Below are 26,704 nucleotides of genomic sequence, written 5' to 3'. Positions count from 1 at the left end.
ACACCCAGTGGCAGCACCAAAACATCCACCCCCACCTGGGTTCCCCAGCAGGGGCATCTCCAGGATTCCAGTAGAAATTGTTGGATTCAGGTTAACCTGGGGGGAGAATCTCATCCTATGCAGTGTGATTATTTCATATGTCACTTGGCGTCTCTTCTGGTCCTGGCCTGGATAAGCGCTGGAAGAAGAGTAGCCGACATCACCCAGAACCACCTCACGCTGGCACCTGCTGTCCAGTGGCTGCCGGCTATGGAGAAGCACTGCTGTCCCTCTAATTAAAATTTTCCCTATTTCTGTTTGTCCCCTGACTGGGTCCTATAGAATCTGCTGTGCCCAAGACGGCCTCAGGGGGCCATGCACATGGCCTGGCTCAGGCAGGCAGGTGGGAACAGACAGGGGCAAAGCCAATAATGAACATGGGGCAATTTAGAGTCAGGGCAAATCCTATATATGGATTGAGAGGGGAAATTAGGGAAATGGGTTTCTCAGAGGGCAGCAATGGTCTCCTTGTGGCTTGGGGTGATGAATTTACATGGCTGTTTTCCTTCCTGTAAAAAATCGATCTTTTTATAGTCAAATTGCTTTTTCTGTTCTCTTTCTCCTGATGCACTAATCACCCCCTAAAACACCTGTTCCTGGCCAGGAGGGGGAGCTGGAGATGGAGGGACGTGAGTTGGGACTGCGGGAGCATCCCAGGAGCAGCTGTCAGGACTGATGACTCAGCAAACATTTCACTGTAGGTACTTGGCATTCAGAGAAAATGCCCAGGAGAGTCCAATTAAAGGGGCAAGGTGCAGCTGGGACTTATTCCCTGGAGGACCCGATGTGGGGTTTCCTGAAGAAATGTGCTGTTCTGGACAGACCCTCTATAGACCCTGAGACCTGAGAGGCCTTGCCCCTCCCCCCACCTCCTACTGTCCCCATCATCTCATTCAGTGGTGGTGACAACAACATCCACAGTCCTGCTGCTGGTGAGCTGGCCTGCTCAGTAGGGCCAGGCGCCACCAGGTCTGGAGTCAGGCACAAGTGCTGGTTTGGGGCTTGTCCCTGTACCCATTCTCTGTCCCACACAAGAACAGAGTCCCTGCTGTGGAGGATGCTTCTGGAGTGTGGGGTGGCATCTGCAGCTCACAGGGGAGGAGGGGCTCTGCCCTCAGCCAATGGCAGGTGGATGGGGGATGTTGGTGTTTGCGCTCATGTCCATGTTGACTATGATGCTTAACGTGGGTTGAATGGTGGCGCCCCCTCAAAGATGTGTCCACATCCTAAAACCTGGAACGTTTTCTAAATTAAGAATTTTGAGAGGAGGAGACTGTCCTGGATCGTGTGGGCAGGTCCTAAGTCCAGTGACAAGGAAGACAGAGGGAGCTTTGACACATGCAGAAGAGGACACAGGGTTGTGGGGAGGCCACAGGAAGGCCAGCAGGGCCTGGAGCAATGCGGCCACAGCCACAGAGTACCTGCAGCCACCAACAGCTGGAAGAGGGAAGGTGGTGGTCCTCCCCAAAGCCCTGGGAGGGCTACGGCTCAGCCAACGCCATGACCTTGGACTTCTAGCCTCCAAAACTGTGACAGAATAAATTTATGTTGTTAATCCACCCACTTGTGGCCATCTATTGTGGCAGCCCCCAGAAACTAATGCAATAGCCACTGGCAAAGTAGTGACCATGTCTAAACAGCTGGCAAGGGCAGCCCACAATTCTATTGGAACCTCCTCTTCATTGTAGAGTTCACCATCTCAGGTGCTGCGGGCAGACCAGGCAAAAACATGACATTTGCCAGGTACATTAGTTGTGTAAACACATTACCAGAAATTTGGCAATTGGAAATTAGATATGTTAATTATCCCATGTGGCTGGGAGGATGGGCCTGGCTAAGCCATGTGCTCAGGGTCTCCCAAGTTTGCGGTCAGGGTGTTGGCTGGGCTGCCTTCCTTTCTGGGGACTGGGATCTTCTTCTAAGCCCCAGAGGACATTGGCAGAATTTAGACCCTTGCAGCTATAGGACTAACGTCCCTGTTTATTGAGGCTGTTACAGGGGCTGCCCTCAGCTCCAAGAGTCCCAACAGTGTCCTGCCACAAGGCCTCTCACAGTGTGGCCTGTACCTACTTCTAGGTTAGCAGGAAAATCTCTCTTTCAAGTGATCCCCTGGTTAGGTCAGACCTACCCAAAATAATCTCCCTTTGGACTAACTGGATGTTAGTCCCGGTTACCCAGCTGATCAGGGTACTTAATTACACCTTAAACATCTCTTCTTTGCCATCTAACACAGAGTCCTCAAACTTTTTAAACAGGGGGCCAGTTCACTGTCTCTCAGTGTTGAGGACAGTTGGAGGGCTGGACTGCGGGCCCCGGGATCAGTCGGCTGCTAAGCAGGACAGACAGTGCCGACAAAAACACCTGGCAGGTTGGATAAAGGTCCTCAGCAGGCCACATGTGGCCCATGGGCTGTAGTTTGAGGACCCTGGTGGTGACTCATTGGGTGACTATTGTCCTGGATCGTGTGGGCAGGTCCTAAATCCAATGACACATTGGATTTGCCACCTTCTCTTGGTCTGCCCCCACTTCAGGGGAGGATCACGTGAGTGGAGCTAATGGCGGGAGGCCACCTTTCCGCGTGGCTGATGCCCACCTGGCATCTTTCTCCCTAGCTGGGTCTGTTCTGTTCCTGCTTTTGATTTCTCTCTAGTTCTTTTCCTTCCTCATCATGACAGCACTGGGAACAGAGTATCGATGTCACTAAGGCCTTGGTTCTTAGACGCACAGAGACTTACAGAGAGAGCTCAAGGGGATGGCTTCCAGATTATCAAATGGTTTGCACTCAGGAGGGTGAGATCCCGAGATGCACCAAAGTGTGGCCGTGGGTGGGCGGCTTCAGCTTTTGGTGTTTCTCTCCTTCAACTGTAGACACTGATGTCCCCTCTGATGCCGACACTGCAGTGTCGGATGGGAGGCAAACGGAACAACAGGGCCCAGAGCCTGGTCCAGGGCCTGCCAGTGGCACTGACTACCACGGCTTCATGTCCCTGCTGCCCCGTCTGAGGACCCTTCAGATTGCCCAGTGCCAGAGGCCTGGGAGGCATCCCTGAGGCAGATAGTGTGGAAACAGCCAGTAAGACGGAGTTTCACTTGCTGCCTTCTGTCCTGGAACTGAGCCACTGAGGGAGGAATTACTTGGGCCATAGTAGAGGATATGGCTCTGTCTGCTTTTGAGTTATACCTCAAGGGGAGCAAAGGGGCTGTGAAAAAACAAAATGTTCAAACTCTGTCTTTTATTTTTTTAGGCAGTCTCACTGTGTTGTTCTGGGTAGAGTGCTGTGATAACATCGTAGCTCACAGCAACCACAAGCTCTGGGGCTTGAGCAATCATTTTGTCTCAGCCTCCCAAGTAACTGGGACTACAGGTGTGTGCCATTATGCCTGGCTAGTTTTTCTTTCTTTCTTTCTTTTTTTTTTTTCTTAGTAGACATGGGGTTTTGCTTTTGCTCCAGCTGGTCTCAAACTCCTCAGCTCAAGTGATCTACCTGCCTTGGCCTCCCAGAGTGCTGGGATTACAGGTGTGAGCCACTGTGCTTGGCCCAAACTCTGTTCTAATAGACACTAATGATATATTGCACATCGTATCAAAGGACAAAAGTAATAAGTACAGTAAACCAACTGGTACAAAATGCTATTATCTAGTGATTTCTGTTTCGCATTTACTATTTTTATCCAAAACAGTTAGCAACTTTGACATGGCAGAAAACCAGAAATAAACACTTTTAAGGTGCCTGATGAGTTTCAAGTTCAAAGTACTCTTATCTGTGAGATCCTGAGGGACTGGGAGTATGATGGTGAAACTTGAGTTTAAATTCTGCCCCCTGGGCATCTCAGGGAGATGTCCGAGTAGAGGACACTCAGGCAGATGCAAGCTGTGTGGTTGGACTTGGGCTTCACCCAAGTGCCCTGAGGAAGCAGGAGCACTGCTGAGCTCATCTTCTAAGAGGCAGGAGAACTCACTGTGTGTCTCTGGCTTTTGGTACTTTGGGAGCAAGAGGGACTTCCTCCTTAGGCTCTTTCCTAGGTCTCACAGCCTATCCCAAGCCCCTGTGGAAGAAATAAGCTCACCTGGAAGGTATCAAGAAAAAAAAAAAAAGATGTTTCTATCATCCATCCAGCCATCCATCCATCTGTCCATTACAGTTCGTCCATCCATCTATCCATTCATCTACCCACCCTTCCATCTATCTATTCCTCAGTCCATCCACCCACCTGTGCGTCCATCCATCCCCTTCATCCCCCTTGGTTTCTGTCTGACTTTTTCCATCGAAGCAAGAATGCCCTTTGTATGGCTTAACCCCTATAGGAGAAGACTCTAAAGTAAGGCAAATATGAAAGGGAGGAATCCAAAGTGACTGACCAAATGAACTTCTGGGAAATTGAATCAAAAGAAAACTTCTATTTGTAGGGTCATGCTTTTACCTATTTGTTACTCCTCTGTAAAACTTCACCCCATAGCAACTGGTCCCCAGAGTAATCCATTTTTCTTTATTAACTATCTTTTCCTGAGAGGTGGGATCTTGGTACCCCCTGGAAGTTAGTGTTTAGAACCAATGCAAGAGTTACATTGTTTGAAAAGACACTGGTTTGAGTGGTGTTTTTGAAGTGGTTTCATCTGGAACCCTCCAGCCCACTGACAATAACCTATGTTATTGCTGTGACAGCTAGATCATTAAGAATGGTTTTAATCCAAGGGTCTAATTTGAAAAATCAGATTTTAAATGAATTGTGTTGTTCATTGTTACTATAAAATTATATACCCTAATATAGCCTGAAGTGAGTATATCTGTATATCCTATGTAATTAAAGAAGAAATTCTTTCTTTTTTTTTTTTTAAGGGATCTATCACTCAGCAGGGATCTCTCTTTTTTCCTAGGGCTTCCATAAAAAATTAATATAAACTTAGTGGCTTAAAACAATGAAATGTATTCTACAGAAGTAAAAAATCAAGGTGATTTTTTTTCCTTCACGTTCCGAGATAATGCCTACTTCCCAGTTTCTTACTTTTGGTAAAAGTGAGAGGTACTATCTAATGTAAAGTGATCAGAATCATTTAAAAGGGGTAACTTTTGGAAAGTCACAGCTAGAAATATCCCTCAAAGTTAGAGATTGAAAAGTTGTCCTAAGATTGACTTAATAGAATGTTTTAGAGACACAGGAAAGTAATTGACTATGTTTAAGTAAAAGTGGATTAGAAAAATCAATTACGCTGAGTGCCTGTGTCTGAAGTATCCTCTGCTACCACCGCCCACTGAGTCTACTGACAGTGTGGCCTGCAGGGATGGAGGGAGAAGACGGTCTAGGGGGACCTTGAGAAATTAAAAACTTAGCAAATGCAGGAAAAGAAAGAAAAGGGAATAGCTTCCTATGGGAAAGTTTATTCATGGTCCTTAGAATTACTTCCTTGGATTTCACCTTCATAATTATTTATTAGAAAACCTTTAATATTGATAATATTTAAAAAAACACTCTGAGATGAAAAAAAAACGTTGTCCTCTCCAAACTGACCATATCCTGACCTTGTTCCCTGTACCCTGGCTAACCAGTGCACGGTTACAAATAACCCCTACACTTGAAGGACAGGCAAATGAAGCGTGGTCTATTTACATTCCATTCTGGCAGGTGGTTTGTGAGCACGTCTATCTTAGTATCTCTATTTTCTCACTCTTTTTAAGTAAAAATGACTTGTTTGCAATAATATTTATTCTGGCATGGAACAGACCTCTTTTAAGACAGACAGAGGCTAAAGACATGCGTTTTACAGTTTGGTCTGCACCTGCCCCACTGACACAGAGACACGCCAGCGTTGTCAGTGTTAGGGGCTGGGGAACTGGTTCAATCCTCTTGGGTCTTTTCCTTTTGCCTTAAAAATAGTAAATCTCTGGACACAAGTCACCCCGACCACTGCCTGTCAACTCTCAGACACCGCTGTGGTTGGATACATCTGGAGAGTGTGGGCTTTGGCCCAATTCCATCCCTATCACCCATGAGTGACAGGTGCCTGTGATGGTGTGTTTTCCAAGCCTTCACTCAATGGAAAAGTTGCACATTCACCTGGGGTGAAAGTGGCTCCCAACAGCCAACTCAAGTTGTCAGCTTGAATGTACCAAACTGATCTCATTATTATTTCCCAAATAGTCTACTGAGTTCTGGTTGTATACCAGGCCCTGGGCTTCCTGCTTCCCGTATGTTGCCCGCATTGTCACAGTGACCTGGAACAGTAGGTATGCACTTTAAAATTGTAGTTTGGGAAGCAGAACATGAGTGGCTACCTGCGAGGCTGAGCCCCCTATCTATGTGTGCTAGGGTGAGGGCTTCAAGGCTGATTCCAAAGCTCATCCCTGCTCAGTATTAAAACAGCCACATTTTCAGATTTTAAAAGAAAAATGTGCTCTCGATCAGAAAATAATCTCAAACATTTGCAATGGCTGAGAAATTCCTTTAATAAACCATGTGGAATAAAAACTGAAAACCAGCTTACATAATAGCATGAAGAATTGCATAAATGGCACTTCTGTTATTTGAAATTTGTCACTTTCCAGACTTGCTACTCTGTAAGTTTTTCAAAGAAGTATCTGGGCACCTCAGTAGTGGTGTGGGCTGCAGTTTTGTGCCAAGTCCACTATTTCATTTATGTTGAGAAACTTTAATGGGAATCTTTGGCAAATACACTCACAAATCTTTATAATGCAAATGGAGCTGAAGGAACTCTTTGAGTCACACTGACGCTTAGATAAGACTTGGTTCAGTTATATTTCGTTGATTTTTTTAACGGAGAATACCCATGACATGGTTCAAAGTTTTCAGTTTTCATTTAGCAAGCCACAAATGAATGTATCCGAGGGGACCCTGTGACAGAGTCACCCACAGTGGCCCACAGAGATGACACACCAGGAAACCCAGAGGAGTCCTGACCATCGCTGCACATAGACCCTGCAGGGACACTGTCATCTTGCTTCCTAGAGTCATTGCATTTCCCATTAGATGAGTGCTGTGGATCATTCGGCTCATGTTAATCATCCACCAATGGTAAACACCCCTTTCCTGTTTGTGCCACATGCATTATTTTTCTCTCCTTTTGAGTATAACAGAAGAGCATGGCATTACAGAGAGAATTCACCAAAATCTCACTGTGAACTGCAGAGATGGGCCTAGCTTCACAGCCCCCCGCGGTACACAGCATCCTAGCATCATCATAATGGCGGTGGTGTTCGTGAAATGAAATCTCATTGGTAGAGAAGGCGAGTAGGAAGGAAACATCAGCAGCTCCTATTTTAGCTCAGTTAGTGTCATCACCAGTAACTGCCAAAGATCTAGAAATACACAACGACCCCGCGTCTACAAAGTAGGACAGTCACTCCATTTACCCCCAGCAGAAGAAATGAGAAAACGACCTCACTCTGCAAGAGAAACAGAGCAGTGGGCAGTGGTCCTCTGTGTCGGCCCCTCTCCTCACTGCCTGTTGCCTTCTGACCCAGGACACCTGCCCCCTCAGTCCACTCTATTTGTCTAGCCCTGTCAGAACCCTGAAATGAAACCTTGTTTTCCTCTGCTTTGATTATTTCTGTTTGGCCAGCACACTCTGCCCGTGTTTCTACTGGAACCAATGTGACATCACTTACTGCCTCCCGGACGTCAACAGTGCGTGTTTGGCCTTTCCAGCTCGCTGGGCACCTTGTGCAGGTCAGACAGGCCCGGGGTTGAGTGATTCTCAGCACTCTGAGAACCGCAGGCTGCACAGATCAGAAAGATAAGGGAGAACATAGCAGAAAACTAAGCACAGAGCTGCGTACAATTTCCGTGTCTTAGAAACAAATTATTCTGGGATCACCCAGGCTGAGTTCCAAGCCTCTTAAATGTGGCTTCCTGAAGCAGTTGGAAAAAAATATCTTCCCTCTGCACTGACGTGCTTCAGTCGTGGTGGGGATCACTTCCAGGGTGTCCCCAGCCGGCCGGGAAGAGACGCAGCTCTGCAGACTCAGTGAAGCGTGGAGAGTGTGCCCAGACCTGCACCATGGGGACTGCCCAGTGGTCTCAGGAGGAGTGTCAGGAAGTATCTGAAAGCCAGCAGGACAGCAGCCTTGGTTGTGACCCTCCAGGTGATTTTGCACAGGCCACCCGACCTCTCCAGGCTTGCTACCCTCCCTGCAGAGAGTATAAAATTAGGCTACTTGGCCTCCCAGATGCGATGGCTCTGCCTTCCCTCAGTCAGGAAGTAGGTTCTTCCCCTTTAGAAAGAAATTCCATTAAACATTTGCATCCTGTTAGAAGGGTTCAGATAAAACCCCGAGATAGCGCATTCCTGTGCACAGGGTGAGCTTCACACGCCATGCCAGGCTGTGAGGTTGGACTGTGTCTCCTGAACGGAGTTCCTGCTATGAGAAGTGGCAAGGTGTCACCAGCGAGGACACAGACCACGCCCTGTATGGGGTACCCTCAGCCTCCCCCATTTCTATGCCTGCCCTCCTATTCCCTTTGCTCAAACCTGGCTCACTCCCTGGAACCTTCCTGTTCCAGGAAGTCTGGACTTGGGTCAGAAGTCTCAGGACTTGTGTGCTGTCTATAATGTCTGCAGTGCAATTGGGCACTTGTCTTGCTTGTGGCTGGTTCCTGTGTGTGCTTGTGACCGTGGCAGTTCCCATCCAGGGAAGGAGAGGTGTGTTGAGCTTTAACACTCCCTGGGTCTCAGAGGAACAGGCTGAGTGAGGAGGAAGACAGGTGGTCAGAATGTAGAGGGGACTGACTTCCCAGAGAGAACTGAGGTCAGAGGGCAGGGACATGCCTGCTGGGGTTCCTCGTTGCCTTTGACCACTGCACTTGTCATTCTGAGGTGCTATCCAGGTGTATTCTAATTGAAGCCTTTCGTAAAATACATTGCCTGATATGATGGAAATGATATTTACAGTTCTTAGGACAATCTTTCCTCTCCAAAGCACCTTTGCTGCATTATTCTGGTCAATTTCGCATCCATCTGGTGAGTTTACAGCAGAGGCAACAGGCTTATGCTGGTGCAGTGACCCGTGGGTCACAGAGACACGGGCTTTTGTCTCTTAGTCCTAGGGTTCCCCACCAGTCCACAAATCTTCCTCTCAAAAATATAAAATCAAAAAATATATATAAAATCAAAATCTTGATAAGTGGAGGGAACATGGGAGCTGAAAATTTTAAATCTAAACGACAGTTTTTCTGAGTCATGGATTTAGGTATTTTAGAGATGGTGAGTCTTCCTGTGATTCTGCTTGTGGGCATATGTGTACCTGTCTTTGGGCACATGTGTGCCCGTGTGTGTGTGTGTGTGTGTAAATGAGAGTAATAATCTTGCTGTTCGCACAGAATTTCTCAAGTATAGGTAATTCTCAATTTTCTAGAAAGTTTGGGGATATAGCTAATCAACAGTGTACTCTCACCCACAGGCCTTGGTGACCAGAAGACAGGACACCCAGGGGCAAGGGTGGTCAGTCCTGGAAATCTACTGCAAAGGAAAGAGTTTTGCTTTGAGAGGCAAACAAAGGAGTTTGTGTTTTTCTGTCTCTCTGGCTCGGTGGCCCCTGGCTTGATTCCAGTTCCTGTCGATATACAGGACTGTGGAGAGGGGGTGGGGGTGGGAGGGGGCGTCCTGAACCTCAGCACCCTCATGCAGTTAGCCCCCTGCTGCCTGTCTGCAGAGGGACAGATTCTCAGCGTGTGTAGGAACATGGCCTCAGGCGGCAGCCTTCTTCTCACCCTGGGCTGCAGGCTCAGGTGTCTCCTTAGAAGGGCAGAATGAGGATTGTGCCGAGGTATGGGCAGACAGGACCCACATCGGCAGTCCCTGGGACGGCCCCATGGCCGGGCACCGCCACGCTTGCCTATGACAGCACAGGCCACCAGGAAGGGAGTTCTCACTTCAGCAAATCAAAGGAATAGTCGAGTTTTAAATCGCTTCCCACTGCTTTTAAAATTAGAAATGTTTACCAATTTAAGTGAAAAAATTTCCTTCACTAAAGAATTGATTTCTTCTGTAAGTTTTTTTTCTTTTAACATTTTTATTTATGGAACATTTTGCATGCTCGTTCCCATTACAAGTGACTCCTTGTCCATTCGTTACTTTCACTTACTTAGATGTCCCTTTTTTTTTGCAGTTTTTGGCCAGGGCTGAGTTTGAACCCGCCACCTCCAGCATATGGGCCTGGTGCCTTACTCCTTTGAGCCACAGGTGCTACCCTCTTCTGTAAGTTTTTAATAAACCTAATGGAAAGACATGCAAAAGCGCTCAAATTCCAGGAACACAGAAAGGCTGAGATGGAGTTGGCTGCCCGCGTCAGCATGGGACCAGCCACCCCAGGCCACAGCCCACCTCCAGGGGGCCCCTGTGTCCAAGCGTACCTGGAGAGGATATGGACACGTTTTTCAGTCAGCTGCTAAACAGCACTCAGGTGATCCTGCTTTGAATATACATATTTTTTTCCCTAAGAACTTTGCTTTTAATTTTATATTTGAGGAGTAAAATATCTGGGAAGCAATAAATTCAGGTATTTTTCTCTAGGTAGAGATTTCCATCCTTGGTCTTGAATACCCACAGTATAATTCCATTGCGATTAGTAGCCCCAGGGCCCAAAGACCGTCCACTAAACTTCAGGCTTCTAGGATGGAGAAGCCCACCTTGGCGGATGTAGTGAATGAAAGCTGTGAGTTCGTTGTTCCAGAGCTACATGACCTTTATTATTCAGCAGAAGTCAAGCAGGTTATGTTTTCTCACTACCCTGGAACCTGGGCCGGCAGAGCTGCACGTGTGTATTTGGGGCACACACAATAGCAGAAGAAACAAAAGCAGTGACTCATTTGGTTAGTGATCAGCCAGGCTGAGAGGTGCCAACAGCTGCCCTTCGCATCTCGGGCCTCTAAAAGCCTTGACCAAATGAACAGGTCCTCAAGTAGTCAACAGTGCCCGAAGACTTGCACACAATTGGCCGAGAAGACCTGTTTTCCTCCCTCGTAGGGACATACAGTTGGCAGCGTTCACGTCTAACCCAACCATCCCTTTAGCGTCTGCCTGTCCCCTTGACTGCTTCTGGGGATCATTTTTAAAAAATGTCAACTCATTTACTGGGTTTTTGACAAGACTGTGGGTTCGCCAGGCTCATTTTCTGGGTACCTGGCTATAGAATGCTGCTTCTGAATTTGTGTTGGGGTGTTTGTAGTATTTGAAATACTACAATTTTTAAAAATAGGTTAAATACTTAAAAAAGGAAGCAGAGCCCACAATGACTGGATGCTTGAGGCGGGGGATCAGGTATGCATGATTTTATTTAAAATGTGTCCAGTAAGATTTTCCACTTGGAATGAACATTTCACCTCTTTCTGTGTATTATTATAAACAGTACTTCCTCATCTCATGGAGCTTCTTAGAAAGTTCTAAGTAACTTAATAGAAGAGCAAATGAAACTGTGAGGAGATTAAATAACAGGAAGTTTACATCACAGCAAGGGCGCTCACGCATCCCAACCTCGGGGACACACAAGTGACTACTGGGTGAGGAAACGGACCCCGTCATGCAAATCATCGGACGATCACTTGGTATCCTTTGGCAGTTCTGGCATTCCCTGTCACTAGCACGTATGATAAAATGAGTCAGATGACCGCAGTGAATGGGAAATTGTCTTTTGCTTTTGGTGGCTGAGAGGAGACAGGAACACAAACGCACTGTCGTAGGAGCATGTCCCCAGCTCGGAGGGGACTGTTGATGGCTCTGAGCCCCAGGGCTGCACCCAGTGTCCGTGCCACTGCCCACCCCGGTGCTGTGGCATCCTCTGTCCTTCATCTCAGGGCACTATCTTATCTGAGGACAGCAGCGCGTCACAAAATCAGCATCGAGAGCACAGGTTAACCACGCGGGCAGGTGTCGTTTTATATCACAGAATCTGGCAATGTTAAATTTGTGTTTTCATGAGCCAAAGGTCATAGCACAAATGAGGTCTAAATGTTATCACAGCAGACCATGGGCCACAGAAAGACACGTCTTCAAGTTACGTGGACCTGCCAGGAAGAGAAACAGAGAGAGAGAGCGCACAGCAAACACAAGGTGGCGCCACCGCGGTGCGGTCTCCTAGTAAACACGAGAAAAGGCGCATTTACACGGAGAGGGAGTGAGCAGGGCACGGGGCTCCGGCCAGCTGGCCAGAGCTGCTGGCGTGGAAGGAAGCTAAGGGCAACGTGACCAGGGCAGGCAGGGAAATGTCACCCTCTCAACGTTTGTTCTAGAGTGACTTGGAGGTGGTCGTTCAGAGTTTGCTCCCTCTTTCTCTCTGTAAACACATCTGTTCATAAATAACTTAAAGGTCTCCTTGGCTTTCAGGATGCAGTTCTGGCTGGAGTACAAAAGGATGGAGGATGCATTGAGGGAGATGGCAGGGCGTCGGTGTGTGTGGACAGGCGGCTCGAGCATCCAATGCGCGGCAGACATCAGCCATCAGACACTGGGGGGGTGACCCAGCCGTACTTTTCGTGTGTCTTCACCAAACTCTTAAAGGTAGCTTCGGCTTCCTTGCGACTGAAGGACTTTTTTGATTTGCCGGCTTTTCTACAGATCCGTCCCTGCGGGAGATGGAAAGAAAAACCAGGTTAGAACTTGCGTTGTGATTCCGTTTCTCCCACGTTTGTTGAAAGCACACACATTCGTGGGAATTTCTGGTGTCTCAGTCAAGGTGATATATGGGCCTTGACTGCGAGGTGGGGGGGGGCATTTCAGAGGGAGCTGTCTACATAACCCTCTCCAGCCTCAGTTTGACTTGAGCTCACGATTTCCTCTGCCCGGCTCCGAGACCTCAGAAGGGCGGCCTCGTCCAGAGCAGACTGTGGAGCGAGTGTCTTCTCCCTAAGGCAAAATACCGTTTCACTTCCTTTCTGTCTCTCCAAAGAATGCCTTTAATGATAATTTATAAATCCTCTTTGGTAACAACAGAGATACATATATTTATATAGAGATGTGTATATATATATATTTTTTTTTTTAAATTTCAGGCTCCTTTATTCCATGAATATTTACAGAGCATCAACTATAGGCAAAATATTGACATAATCATTGAAGATAACATTGAGACAAATATATCAATTTTATGAGGAACAAAAGCATTATCTACAAATCAATTATGAGATAAGTGTACTCATTACCACCACTCCTAGTAAAGTTGAAGATCCTAGCTGGTACAATTATGATAACTTAAAAATCCCAATGGTTTGTAAAAAAAATTCAAATTTCATTACTTCCAAGATACCAAGCTACTTGCAAGTTACAAAAAACAATAGAAAAATTCAGCAATGTAGCTAACTTCAAAATAACTATGCAAAATCAATTATATTCCTATGTAAAAAAGAATTACAAAATAATATTAGAAAAAGAAAGATAGCATTGTATCAGCAACCAAAATAGAAAGTACCTGTCAATATAGCTTTAACAAGAGCTGTGCAATTTTTTTTGAATACATAATCATTTACTACTTGTTTGTTACAGAATACATAAGACAAAATACAAATAGCAAACAAGTTTTTTCCTTATTATGTTTTTACCAAAGTCTAAAAAAAAAGATGACTAATAAGTATAAATAAAAGTAAAAAATAATTTCTAAAAACAAAAAGCAGATCACGCCAAGTCTTGTAGACAGTAGAAATAGAAATAACTTCAAAATCATTCTACCTAGTTTGGATACCCCTGATAGTAAAATTAGAAAATATATATTATTATAAAGGGGAAATTACAGACATATTTCACTGATGAATAAGGATGCAATATGATAAACAATATATTGATATGTTGAGTTAAAAATTGATGTTTAAGTAATTACGTTGGTCAAAATTAAATCCAGTTTGTGTAAGAATTAGTCATTTGTTTTTTTTTGCCCACGCCTCCCTTGCTCCTTCTGTGTCTGATCTCCCCTTCCCCCATGCCCCACCATGTCATTAATTGTCTTCATATCAAAGTTGAATACATAGGATTCTTACTTCTCCATTCCTGTGATGCTTCACTAAGAATAATATGTATATTTTTATATTTACATAAGACTAACTTCTAAAATTCAAGCTCAGGAGAATGAGATTTTGTAATTCATGTCACTTCAGGCCATTTCATGAGAAGGCTGTGCAGACATTTTCATGAAGTAGAACTGTCCTCCAACCCTGAGCAAAGGAGATGGGGGGTCCAGGACTTCCCCCCCCCCAGTGACCACATGTGTTCTAGCCTCAAGGACAGAGGACTTGGCCATCAAGAAGGACTGACCCCTCGTAAAATGGGCACAATAGGACTCAGACCACGAGGAAGAAGAGAGCAGATGGCCCTGCCTCTGTGACCCCGTCTTGGAGAGCCCTGGGAGATGCCAGTTGCTTGGCCTTGGAGGAGACAAGCAGATGAAAGGTGGCCAGGAATGGGGGTGACAGAGGGGCCCCAAGTAGGCTGGTCGCAGCTCCCACTGTTCTTGTCTCAATTATCCTTCATTGAGCCTCTTGATGGTGGCTCCACGGAAATGCTCCCTTGGCCTCCAGGCACATGTACCTCCACTTGACCTTGCTCAGCCTCTCCGGGACGACCTACTTGTCTTCCCAAGCCTCTCTGCATGTGTTTGCAGACAGGTAGAGACACCTGGAAAGACCTGGCTGAGCTGCATCAACCAGAAGCGTGCGGACACTGTTGCCAGCCATGTCCTGCTGCGTGTAGACGTTCACCCCCAGGGTTCCCTCAGAGTGGGCTCACTGTGTGTGCTGCAGCTCACTGTGGGCACGTGTGGCCTCACAGCCAGGTGTCCCCAACACCAGCTTCCACAGCAAGCTCAGCCAGTCCCTCGGGTGGGCACGGAGGGCAGCCGTCCCCCCCCCCAGTCTGTGTGGCCATAGAGGCGAGGTCCCCCCAATCTGGGCTCCTCAGATAACACGATGAAGTCAATGGGAAGACAGCTGTGCTGATCTGTAAAGCTACTGGGCAGGTGAGGCCTAATCACCAGAAACTGGGACTGCAGGACTATTACGTGCACCTGGATTCAGGCTGGGCCTTCATTCCAGTGATTGTCTTTCAACCCCAGACTTGCAAAACAATCATCTCTAGCTGAGGAGTCAGAAATCCGTGCACTTCTGGGCACTGGGCCCCCTCCCGACATCTGCCTGCCCTCACTTGTCCATTTCCTGGCAAGGACAGAAGCATCTTTCTGACAGGCTGAGACGCTCACATCTGACAAGCTGCTAAAACATTGAAGGCAGCCTGGGAGAGAAGAGGTCGGGAATCAGCTGTTTACTGACTGTTAGAAACGTCCCCACACCTCACCAGGATATGACTGTTACCTTTAATTTTATGACTTCATACTTTGCTCATGTGGTGAGTTATAATTGATAAAAACCAACCACAGGGGCTAAAACACTTATAACCATCATCAACATGGGCTGAGATCAAAGTCCAGAGTCACTTCATTAAACACATGCAAATGGATGTTGGCCTCCATTTATGCATCAAGGGAGAGCAAACATCAAGGGCTATATATTTTTTTATTGGATGAATATTTTAACCACCTTCATCCTTCTCTGTAATACTGAAGATTTATAGTATAATTTGAAAATTCCAAACTATAAGTAGCTAGACACATTTAGGCTCACAATCATCTTGGAATATTCTGCGGCTTTGGGCATGAACAGACATTTTGCCTATTCTTTGTGAAAGTCCCAATTGTTACCAGAAACAGCAAACAAAACCCACAGAGACAGACCACTCTTTGTTGCCTTTCCTTCCCTGGAAGAATCATGAACACAAAGTCCCAGTGCAGAGTCAATTCAGCAGCTGGGAGACAGAGCCTGAGATGAGCCAGCCAGAGGGTGATGCTTTTACTGCACTTGACTGTCGATAAAAACCTTTCATCTCCTGGATCATAAACCCACATTTACAGTTAGAAAATATTTTTTTCTTAGATTGCCCATCCTCTTCTGATCGGCTGCTCAGATGTTTATTATACAGTGAAACTCTGGGCTTGCAAGCTGCCACCTGTGTTTGCTGGCTCCGCCAAGGTCATGGCGCTGTTTTAGCTGACCTGCCCTCACAGCACTCCCAGCACTCCCAGCACCAGCAAGAGGGCCGCCCCCATGCCTTGCTGTGATCGGGGGCACTCCCATTCTTTCTAAGGTATGGTCTCTCGGAAACTCTTTGGAGGTGAAATATGGATGATACCCATTATTATAGCATGATTACAAACATCCAATAAAATAGTGAATTGGAAAACACCGAGAATTTTGACCTTCCTACAAATTAAGAACTGTCTTTCTTTCCTTCTTTCTTGAGTCTCACTTGTCATCCTGGATAGAGTGCCATGGTATCACAGCTCTCAGCAACTTCAAACTCTTGTGCTCAAGCAATCCTCCTGCGTCAGCCTCCTGAGTAGCTAGGACTACTAATTTTTTCTATTTCTGGTAAAGATGAGTTCACGCTCTTAGTTATCAAAGCGTCAGAAAAGAGATATTTACTTTGAATAATTCCTATTTCCTCTATGGTGTATCTACTTGAATTTAATGCTAAAAAACCTACATGTGACAATTTACCTCCCACTCTAGTAGCTCTGAGTTACCATTCCAAGTGTATGACAACACCTTTGACAAGTAACGTTCTGTCTCCTGACAGGCTGAGATGCCCAGCCACACAGTGTAAACACCAGTTATGAGCAACCGCTGGATTTTGCCATCATAACCTTAAAATTCTCATTCTACTACTGAGGCAGAACATTGTTAAGGAGAATACAATTCTTTAGCGTTGCATTTGTCAAACAAAACCAAAAGGTGAAATTGGAGTTTGACCTTTTATTTTTTTCTTATGGCTTTTGGGGGACCAATTGCAAAGATTCGACATGAAAACATTTCCACAGGCTCAGTGCCCGTAGCTCAGTGGTTAGGGCGCCCACCACATACACTGGGGCTGGTGGGTTTGAGCCCAGGCCTGCTAAACAACAATGACAACAACAACAAAAAATAAAAACAGCTGGGTGTTGTGGCAGGTGCCTATAGTCTCAGCTATGTGGGAGGCTGAGGCAAGAGAATGGCTTAAGCCAAGAGTTTGAGATTGCTGTGAGCTATGGACGTCTACTGAGGGCAACATAGTGAAACTCTGTGTCAAAAAAAAAAAAAAGAAAAGAAAAGAAAACATTTCCACATAGTTCATAAGCTGATGATAAATGACCCCAATGAAAGCCTTAACTCAGTCCCTGAACTTGTGTGGTTTCTGTCACACTCGCGTAGACACTGAATTCAGCCTGGCTCTGACACGCCTGCACCTCGCAACCGTCTCGGGCTTCTCACTCATTCCTTTACTCATTTAGTCAGTGTTGGGTGCTGAGTCCCAGCATCAGGGCTCAGAGTCCACTATGGGGAGATGACCAGGTCACGGTAGCTGCCAAGACAGAGGGGGTGTGTGGCAGGGTCTCCCAACCTTGGTACTGGCGACATCCTGGGCCGGGTAATTCTTTGTTGTAGGGGCTGCCAGTGCTTGGTGGGTGGTGGCTCTACTCACCAGGTGCTCGTAGCCTCCCCGAGTGATGACAATGATATTGTTTCTGGACTTCGTCCAAAGTCCTCACAGGAGCAAAACAACCCGCAATTGAAAACCACTGGGGAATGCAGTAAAAACAGCCCAGAGCTAGGGGTCAATTCACTCTCTTCCCGGTCAGCAAGTGGCCGCTGTCGGCCCTCTGCATCAGGGGCTGTGCTGATTACTGGACCTCAGGGATGTCCAAGAGGAGGAATTTGGGGCCTCATGGGACCTACAGGTTGGAGGGTGTGATAGGTTATACAGCTGGGAAGAGAGAAGGAAAGGAGAGAGGAGGGAGGAGAAGCAGGAGGTGGTGTCTGGGTGTTGAGAAAGATGTTCTGGTTGGTGACACTTGAGTTCAGCCTTGAGATCCAGATGTGCAGGTGCTTACCAGGCTACGGCATGGAGGGCAAGGGACCCAGGCAAAGGCTTGAGACAGCCTGCTCTGCTGGGGTAGAATGACAGATAACTCGGGGGTTGGGTGTGGGGCGGAGGGTGTGTGTGTGGAAGGGAGTGAAGGAAGATGTGCAGAATTCAACAGACCCTGCTTCTCATCCCTGCTCTCATACTTCCTGCTGTGTGACCTTGGGCAAATGACTTAATCTCTGTGAATCTTAATTTCCTCATGGGTAAAATTAGCATGATCATAGTCTTATACCACACTGCATTTTTATTAGAATGTAATATGTTCAAACATATGTTTCAGCTTCTTTGCCCTGTGCCAGGCACAGGTGAACACAATAAAGGGGGCTTCTATTTTTTAAGCTATCACAGAAGGTCTTATCCTTTGGTAAAGATAGTTTTGCTTTGTTTTTTTGAGTCTTACTTTCTTGTCCTCAGTAGAGTGCCATGGCGTCAGAGCTCACAGCTACCTCCAACTCTTGGGCTCAAGCAATTCTCTTGCCTCAGCCTCCCAAGTAGCTGGGACTAAAGGCGCCCACCACAATGCCCAGCTATTTTTTAGAGACAAGGTCTCACTCTGGCTCAGGCTGGTCTCCAACCCATGAGCTCAGGCAATCCACCTGCCTCAGCCTCCCAAGTGCTAGGATTACAGGCGTGAGCCACCGTGCCTGGCCAGGTAAGGATATTTTTATTTTGTCTCCTTGAAAAAGACACATAAAATGTCCGTCTTTTCATGTGGATATTATGATTTAGTTCATTCAGTCACAAAGATGTCTTTAGACAAGTCCAATCTATCGCATTTCCGTGACTAATTTCTTAGTCTTTTAAATTGTGTCTAACAGTTCAAAATTCATACGTTAATTCTGTATTTCTCATTTGATTAGATTTCTCTTCTTATTTTTTTCTTTTGTAAATACACTTTCTTGGTGTGTTTGTTTCATTTGCCTATGAATTATAGACTTTTGCTCTCTAAACATAGGTTAAATTTCCAGACTGCTCATATAAAGTTTTCAGATTCCTGAATTCATTTCCTGAGCCTGAATTACAGAGCTGCTACTTATTTTTAGTGTCTTTGAAGGTCTAATTGTTATGTCTAAAAATGCTTCTGCACCCTGACCTCCTGACGTAGGCCCCAGCATGGCTTGTGCTCACCTTAGCTCTCCCCACAGCTCTGCCAACTGTAGGAGAAACCAAAAGCTCTCCTGGCTTTACAAGAGCAAATGTGAGGGTTTGGGGTGGGGGCCACCTGCAGGCCTTGGGGAGGGGCAGATGGGTGCAGGAGGCCTGGGCCTCTCCAGTTGCTGACCTGGAGGAAAATGCACTTCAGGATAAGATGCCAAGTGATGACTGGGTGGGCTGGGTGTGGGGTGTGCAGAGATCCAGTAGGTATCTAGGTGGGCCGGGTGTGGGGTGTGCAGAGACTCAGTAGGTATCTGGGTGGGCCAGGTGTGGGGTGTGCAGAGACTCAGTAGGTATCTAGGTGGGCCGGGTGTGGGGTGTGCACAGGGATCCAGTAGGTATCTAGGTGGGCCGGGTGTGGGGTGTGCAGAGACTCAGTAGGCAGGGGCAGGAGGCCGCCAGAGGTGGTGATGGGGCTCACACCACCAGGCCCCAGTGATAAATGTGGTGAGGTGTGAGGTCAAGGGGCATTGCGCCTCTTCTCAACCCACCCTCCCTGTGCCTCTGTCACTGCATCTGTGACACATACCTGCCCACGTCCCCTTCTTGGGGTGAGCCTTGAATGAGGACAATGAGGCTTCACCCAGTGCACAGGGGATGAGCCAAAGGGAGATGTGATACAGTGACTGGGAGCTGCTGTGGCAGGGGCCATGGGACCAGGTTTGCAAGAGACATTGTCTAGGAGCAGGCTCTGGGTCCCACAGTGGGAATGGGGAGTGTCTGCGGGGCCCAGGGAGAGGTGAAGCGAGAAACTAGGCGGCATCGGCTGACACGCACAGCTGAGACGGCCTGGAAAGCACCCCTGACCGTTCGTCTCAGATGTGTGATGGCTACTGGGTTTATAATAATATCACAAATTTTAAGGTTCTTTGTTGACTTTATTTTTTAGCAATCTATGCATATTAACAAAATCTTGTTCTTAAAGGAACTATAACTTAGCTGAGTCATGAGCAATTCCAAAGACAGCATTCTGTAATCCCCAAAGGTTTATGGAGGGAGCGTCACCTGACAGCCCTCAGGTGGGCATTAGGCCGTGCTGGTACTCAGACTGTCTCAGGTTTTGTTTGGGACATCTCTCAAGTGACAAAGCCAGCAAGTTTTCTGTAAGCTTTGATAGTATTCACCAGGAATTAAAGTAAAGCCACTTTTCTTACTTAGGAAAAAACCCTCAAGCCTCTAGCAGCACCAAAGGCATAGATGGCGGAGGCTCCCGAAACACAAGCTCCTCTTCCTGGGAAAGCCCTGCCACCAGCAACCCTGGTCTGCAGATGAGGGAACAAACACAAAGAGGTCAGGAGGTGCCTGAAGTCACCAGCCAGGACACAGCCAAGCACTCCAAGGCAGGAATCCTAGCTCTGGAGGCCATGCTCTGCTCTGAACCGCACGCCAGCCCAGCTCTCAGAAATGTGGGGAAGGGTTGTAGATTTAAGAGAGACCATGTGCTCCATGACACACTCCCTGCCTGGTGTTCCTGGACAGGGACTCCCCTTGGCCATTACAAGCCTGTGTCCATGTGCTCCTGTCCAGACATGGGGCTCCAGCCCACCAGCCATCCTTGACCATGGGGTTTGTGTAATGCAGAACCTAATGGCCATGAATCTGCCTACATGCTGAGGCCCCAGTCTTCCTGCCACCGCAGTGTGGACTGATTCAGTGAACTGGGCAGGGGGTCTCCCCACTGACTCTGTTCCCTGGTTTCCATTCTGAGATAACCCGCAATCTGTGTTTTTCACTTTTGCTAGACACAGGAATGTGAAAGGGAGCTGCGTCTCACAGGCCATACCAAGGACACTGCGTTCACTTTCAAGGCTGCAACACTTATTTAGCACAAACAGCCACTCCCTCTGTGTCTTCTCCTCAGGAAATGATTCCCGCTGTCTTCTTTATGTGGGATTCTGGAAGAGTCCCCCGAGCACGCCCCTACCCCAGGGAGGGTGGGCTGACTCACTGAGATCAGACATTGCAAACTCTTCACGTGCTGACAGCTTGCATACTCAGACTCGGCTCCACCAAGATGAGCGTTACCTTGAGCAGCCTTGGCCACTGCTACTCTCCCACTGAGGTCTCCCCTATGGAAGACAGCGCTGTCTGTCCCCTGAGTGATGTGCAGGAGGCTACATCGTTTTCCTGCCCGACCTGACTCCTTCGATCAGAATCTGGGCAAACCTCTTCCCTGCACATTGGACTTGGTTAGGGTTCCATGGTTCTCCTTTATTTGGGGAACGTGTTTTAGAAAGGACGAGAGTCAAGTTTCTTCCCATGGTGCCCAGCACTGCTTCAGCCCACCCAGCCTTGGTGGCTTCACCTTCACTGTGACCCTTCTGTTCCTGGGAAGTGACTCTGTCCATGCTGACCCGCAGCCACCACCCCTGCCCACCCCAAGGTTGTCTCCACGTAGCCACACAGCCTCGATTTACAGATAGGGCACTGGGGGCTGGCACTTTCCTGATGGTACACATCAGAATGGCAGGAGGGGGCCAGCAGGCGGGCAGCTCGTGGGTAAGGCCAGGCCTTCCTTGTTTCCAGGAAGGACAAAGGCCCCAGTACAAGGGATGGAGCAGTGGAATAAGCGTTGCCAGGGAGACAAGATGTGCTGATAGCCTTCTGCGCGTTTCCTGACTTCTGCCTGTTTCCTGACAGAAAGTGGTCCTCTGTGCTGATGAGGTCACCTGCCTGCGACCCTACTGTCTGCTATTGATGTGGTCACTGCTGTCATTAGGTAATTGGGACACTTTTTTTAAATTTCACAACTCCCAGTGTGCATTGTTGCTGTGGAAACAACTTTCCCAGCACAGATGATAGTTACGGAAATGCCGTGAAGGGAAACCCCAAAGAAATGAAGGAGACCAAGAATGTCACTAGAAAACGTGACCAGAATGAGAGCTGGGGAACTGACCTGTCCAAGCAGAGGGCAGCCACGGTGCGCTCTCGACCCTGCCAGCCAAAGCTGCACAAATTTGAACAAAGGGAAAAAAATCCCATGCTTAGCTCTGGAAACATCGCATTAAGAAGGAATTCAAGTCAACCTGGGGAACAGCTGCCTGCTGCTTCCACACTTGAGCTGGGGTCTGGTTTGGGGGCTGTGTCTACCTTTGTGCTTGATGCCAACATTGTACGGCTTCACTTTCTTCCTGGAGCGATGTCCACAAGCTAGCACAAGAGCTAGCACAAGAGTTTTGCAATGCAAAAGGAATTTCTACAGCGTTAAATAAATAAGGTAATGAGATTTTGGAATGACTCACAGCCTTTCAAAATACATATTTTCTGGAAAAGTTCTAATGTGAAAACGTTATGATTTGGGCACGAATTTATATAGGCATTCTATATATATACTACTTTTTATAACTGTTTTTGTTGTAAAAAATAGCCTTGTATCTGGATTACTTCACTTATTTATTACTTTACTATTTTTTTTTTTTTTTAAGACACGGTCTGGCTCTGCCTCCCAGGCTCAAGTGCAGTGGTGTGATCACAGCTCACTGCAGCCTTGAATTCCTGGGCTCAGCCTCCCAATTAATTCACTGATTCTTTAAAAAGAGAAATAGTGCTCATAAAGATGTGAAATTTGATTTCTGCCCACTAGAGATTCCCACAGACTTGCAAACAGCTTTTGACCTTGTTCTGGCAGGACGGTTCCTGGGGGTAGATAAAGGTCTGTGTTTAGTCTGGTTTCCTTCCTGAGGTGCTGAGTAAGGATGGACTCACATGTCCTGGGGATCCTCCCAGAATAGTCTTGGATGTGTAATTTGTTTCCAAAGAACCACAGGGATTTGGTCAGCGGCCCACCTGGTCTTTGGTTCACACAGCCTATTGGGGGTCCTCTTGAATTCACACTTTCAGCCTCTGCCTCCCAGCCTGAAGCCAACTTTGTAACCGACATCCTGCTGGCCACCTCCCCAGGCCAGCAGCCACTGCCTCCACGTGGACCTCACCTGGATCCAGCTCATCAACTTTCTGCCCAATGGTTTCCCTTTGACCTCCCTATTTATTTTGAATAAAGCCCAACTTTTAGTCAGCGGTTTCTTTTGACTCTGAAACGTCACCAAGAGCCCCTCCTTTCCATAGCCAGTGAGGTCTGCAGGCAGGTCAAGCCTCTCGGTTTAGAGGTAGGGGTGGTGGCAGCAGGGACCCCACCATGGTGTCCTGCATTGAGGGGTGCGATCTGGTCTGCTATGAGTGCTGGCTCCTTCTACCTCAGTCTGTGAGGCCCAGGGAGGCCTTGGGGGCGTGCAGAGGTTAGGGTGATGCCGACTAGGTCATGACTACTATGCAGGCATGGGGGGCTGGGGAGGGCTTCCGGCTGCTCCCAGCCCCTCCAGGGTTGTCAAGCATCCCAGGGGTGGGTATCCTTGTGTGACCACGGGCCTCCAGCACTAATGGGAGCTGCTAGTCTGGGGATCACGTGCTAGTTGCCCTCGTGAGGAGGGGGTGCAGCCAGATTGCTGAGTCCCTGGAGTTGGGGTGGCTGGTTTCTAAGGGCAAGGGTTGTTTCTACCTTTTTCTACTCCGAGAGGGGGCCCACTCTTGCCCTTGTGAAGGGGTCAATATTGGTCAATATTGGAGGTGACTAGAGCCCAGTGAAGACAACATGTTTTCCTGCTAAGGAAACGAACTAATTAACAAGTGGGCATCGCTGACCCATGACCATCACTTACCCCATGTGATGAGAGGAACTGAAGGGCAAAGCTACAAACGCATCGTGTGTTCCCAGAGCTTTTTTGCATTCAGCAGCACCCTCACAGATATTCTATGCGGCTTTTCACACTGCGGGGAGCTGTACTGGTTCCTTAGACAGGTCTCTAGATTTTTTGTTCCGTCAGACAATTTCTATGAAGTTTCTTACCTAGGCAACACTGTGACTGAAGGGTACAACCCAAACATGTTTTTTATTTCGGGGGAGACAGGGTCTCATTCTGTCATCTGGACTAGAGGGCAGTGGTGTCAGCCTAGCTCACTGCTATCACAAACTTCTGGGCTCAAGTGGTCCTCCTGCCTCAGCCTCCTGAGTAGCTGGGCCTGTAGGTATGCGCCACCATGTCTGGCTAGTTTTTCTATTTTTTTTTTTAGGAGAGACAGGGCCTTAAACTCCTGGCCTCAAGCCATCCTCCTGCCTTGGCTTCCCAAAGTGCTAGGATTGCAGATGTGACCCACTGAGCTGGCTGCCAAACATCTTCTTAAAATGGGATGTGGGAAAATTAGTCTTTTATGTGCTGGAAAACTTTGAGCAGCCAAACACCTTATAATAAACTTGAGCTGTGCTTGGCACATTTTCCCTGAGAGCACTGCTGTGCTGGTTTGTGTAGTGGCTGCTAATGAGGTGCTAACAGGTGGTAATGAGGGGCGGGGCTGTGGGTAATGAGGGGCGGGGCTGTGGGTACAGGTGGTAATGAGGGGCGGGGCTGTGGGTAATGAGGGGCGGGGCTGTGGGTACAGGGGGAAAGTCTCAGCAGGAGCAAGTCCCCCTGCAGACATGCCCCCAAGAGCAGCCCAAGAGCCTCTGACTCCCCAACACTTTTAGGTACTCATCCAATGCCTAAGCAGATAGTCCTCAACCTGACTTCAAGGACCCCAAAGTGTTTTGAGCCATTCCAAGGGGTGTGATGGATTTACAAGTGGAACTAAAGTACTTTAAGAAATACTAATACTTTAGGTCATTTCATAAAGCGTTCTTTCTGGCAGGTCTTGAGGTGAAAGCAAGTTAATAGGCGCCGGCTCTGCAAAGCCTGTGCCCCTCTGTACTCCCAGTACCTGCTGCCCTAGATGGTTCTCCAGCTGCCTCCATACCTGCCAGACTTGTGTCATCTCTGGCTATGAATGGAGCAGCCGTTCCTGCTGCAAACCAGGCAGAACTTTGGCTAATGTGGCTAAGTGTGATGCTGGCATCCCCACCCCCATAGCTACCTCCCTCCACCTGCACCAATTTCTGGTTAAACCAAGGGCTCTCAGTCCAGGAGGAGCACCCCACAGTGGGCTCTGAGCAACAGGATGGAAGGAGAGGACTCAGGCTATTTTGGGCAGCACAGTGTCATCCCACCTTTCCTGACCAGCTGGTGTTACGCAGGTGATGGCTCCAGTACCCACGGAGCTCTGCACTCACCTTGACTATGTTTGCAGGGAGACATGGGGCAAGACACGGGCCTCAAATAGCTCCTTCCATGTTGACACGACAAACTGGGGACCTTTGTGGAAAATGCTGTGTTCTATTAACATAAAAGAGTCTTAAGATATAATCAAGAAAGGAAGCTGATTCTAAATTCATATTTTGAGTCTCTGGCTGAAAAGCTCAGGAAGGTAAAGACTGATTTGACTGACCTAATAAAATTAACAAGAGATTTTCTATAAGCAACTGGGTGGCTATTATTACTTTTAGGTCATTACTTTGGGAGATGTTCCCATTTAATTCTTTTATTTGTAGGAGGGTATTTTGGCTTTGCTTTTTGGTTAAGACTTACAATAAGTAATATGAAAAAAATTTTAAAATCATTCAAGCAGTGATTTTTGTAAGCATGACTGGAAATCTCCAAAGGATGCACACCTCATAATACAGCAAAGCCGACGCTGGTGCGGCTACTGCTCCAAGGCCTTTCTGTGTATAAACTGGCTCCCTCCTCACCAGGGAAAGGCTATCATGGTCTCTCTTCATGGTGAGAAAACCGAGGCACAGACTTAAGTTGCCCAGGGTTGTGCAGTTGGCAGGTGTTGGAGATGGTGGCTGAGTGGGCAAAGCTGGGTTCCAGAGCCTGTGCTCCTGGCCACTTCTCCTCATGTGTTTGCCTGGAACCGGGCTGCCTGTCTTCACTCACGTTCTCCCTGAAAGCCTCACACAGCTGCACACTCGGCATCTTTACTGAAGAGGAGTGATGAGTCTGATAGGATTATCACCAGGGACTTGAGGTCCCTTTATGGCACAGGAAGACCTCCCAAGAAAGGATACACACGCTGTTGCTGGTTTCCAAGGAAAAGGCAGTGAGTGTCCTCCCAAGCCTTGTGCCCGGACTCAGGGATGGAACTCTGCGTTGCTTGGACACTGACAGGACACATCAGCATGTTGCTGGCTCTCGGAGTTGTTATCTCTTGCTAAATCAGGACGTCCCGATTCATTGGTCATAGAAAACTGCCATAGCATGTCACGAGTGCACTAGTGTTTGTTAACCTCCCCAGATGGGGCGCTCCATTCTGGCCGGGGTAACCCACGGGATGCCACAGGTCATAGCTTTGGGTACCATGTGCAGGGCCATCCTCCTCTCAGCCCTCCTGGCTTACAACTTCAACCAACTCTCTGGCTCTGGTCCGAGCTTCCCTACAAGAATCTTTTAGAAGGTAAACATTTTTAGAAAACTGGAGTTTCAAAGTAAAGGCTTCCAATTTTACTGGAAGTACCTCACACAGTGTGCTATGTCTGTAGTCCATAGTTTGTGGAGGACCCTCCAAAGGCCCTGAAGTGGATGTCAAAGTGAGTTAAGGGAATATTCAAAACTCCCCTTCTCCTCATAATGGGAAAGTTGATACCAGGTGTATTTTGCAGTGATATATATATATACACACATACATATATATATA

At 47.5% G+C, this 26,704-nt stretch overlaps 1 protein-coding gene across 1 annotated transcript in view; it reads right to left on the bottom strand.

Moving 5' to 3' along the window:
- Positions 1-12,437: 12,437 nt before the first annotated feature.
- UBE2QL1 (ubiquitin conjugating enzyme E2 Q family like 1) overlaps positions 12,438-26,704 on the bottom strand; it is a 35,625-nt gene continuing 21,358 nt past the window's right edge. The window contains exon 2 of the mRNA XM_012812087.2: positions 12,438-12,612. Coding sequence (XP_012667541.1) covers positions 12,481-12,612 — 132 coding nt within the window. The 3' untranslated portion in view covers positions 12,438-12,480. The remainder of the gene's footprint in view (positions 12,613-26,704) is intronic.

Source organism: Otolemur garnettii, unplaced genomic scaffold (genome assembly GCF_000181295.1).
Source record: "Otolemur garnettii isolate 467f Iridium unplaced genomic scaffold, OtoGar3 scaffold00188, whole genome shotgun sequence".
In the NCBI taxonomy this organism is placed as follows: domain Eukaryota; kingdom Metazoa; phylum Chordata; class Mammalia; order Primates; family Galagidae; genus Otolemur; species Otolemur garnettii.
Note: the sequence above shows the minus strand (reverse complement) of the source record. Positions and strands in the feature narration are given on the sequence as shown.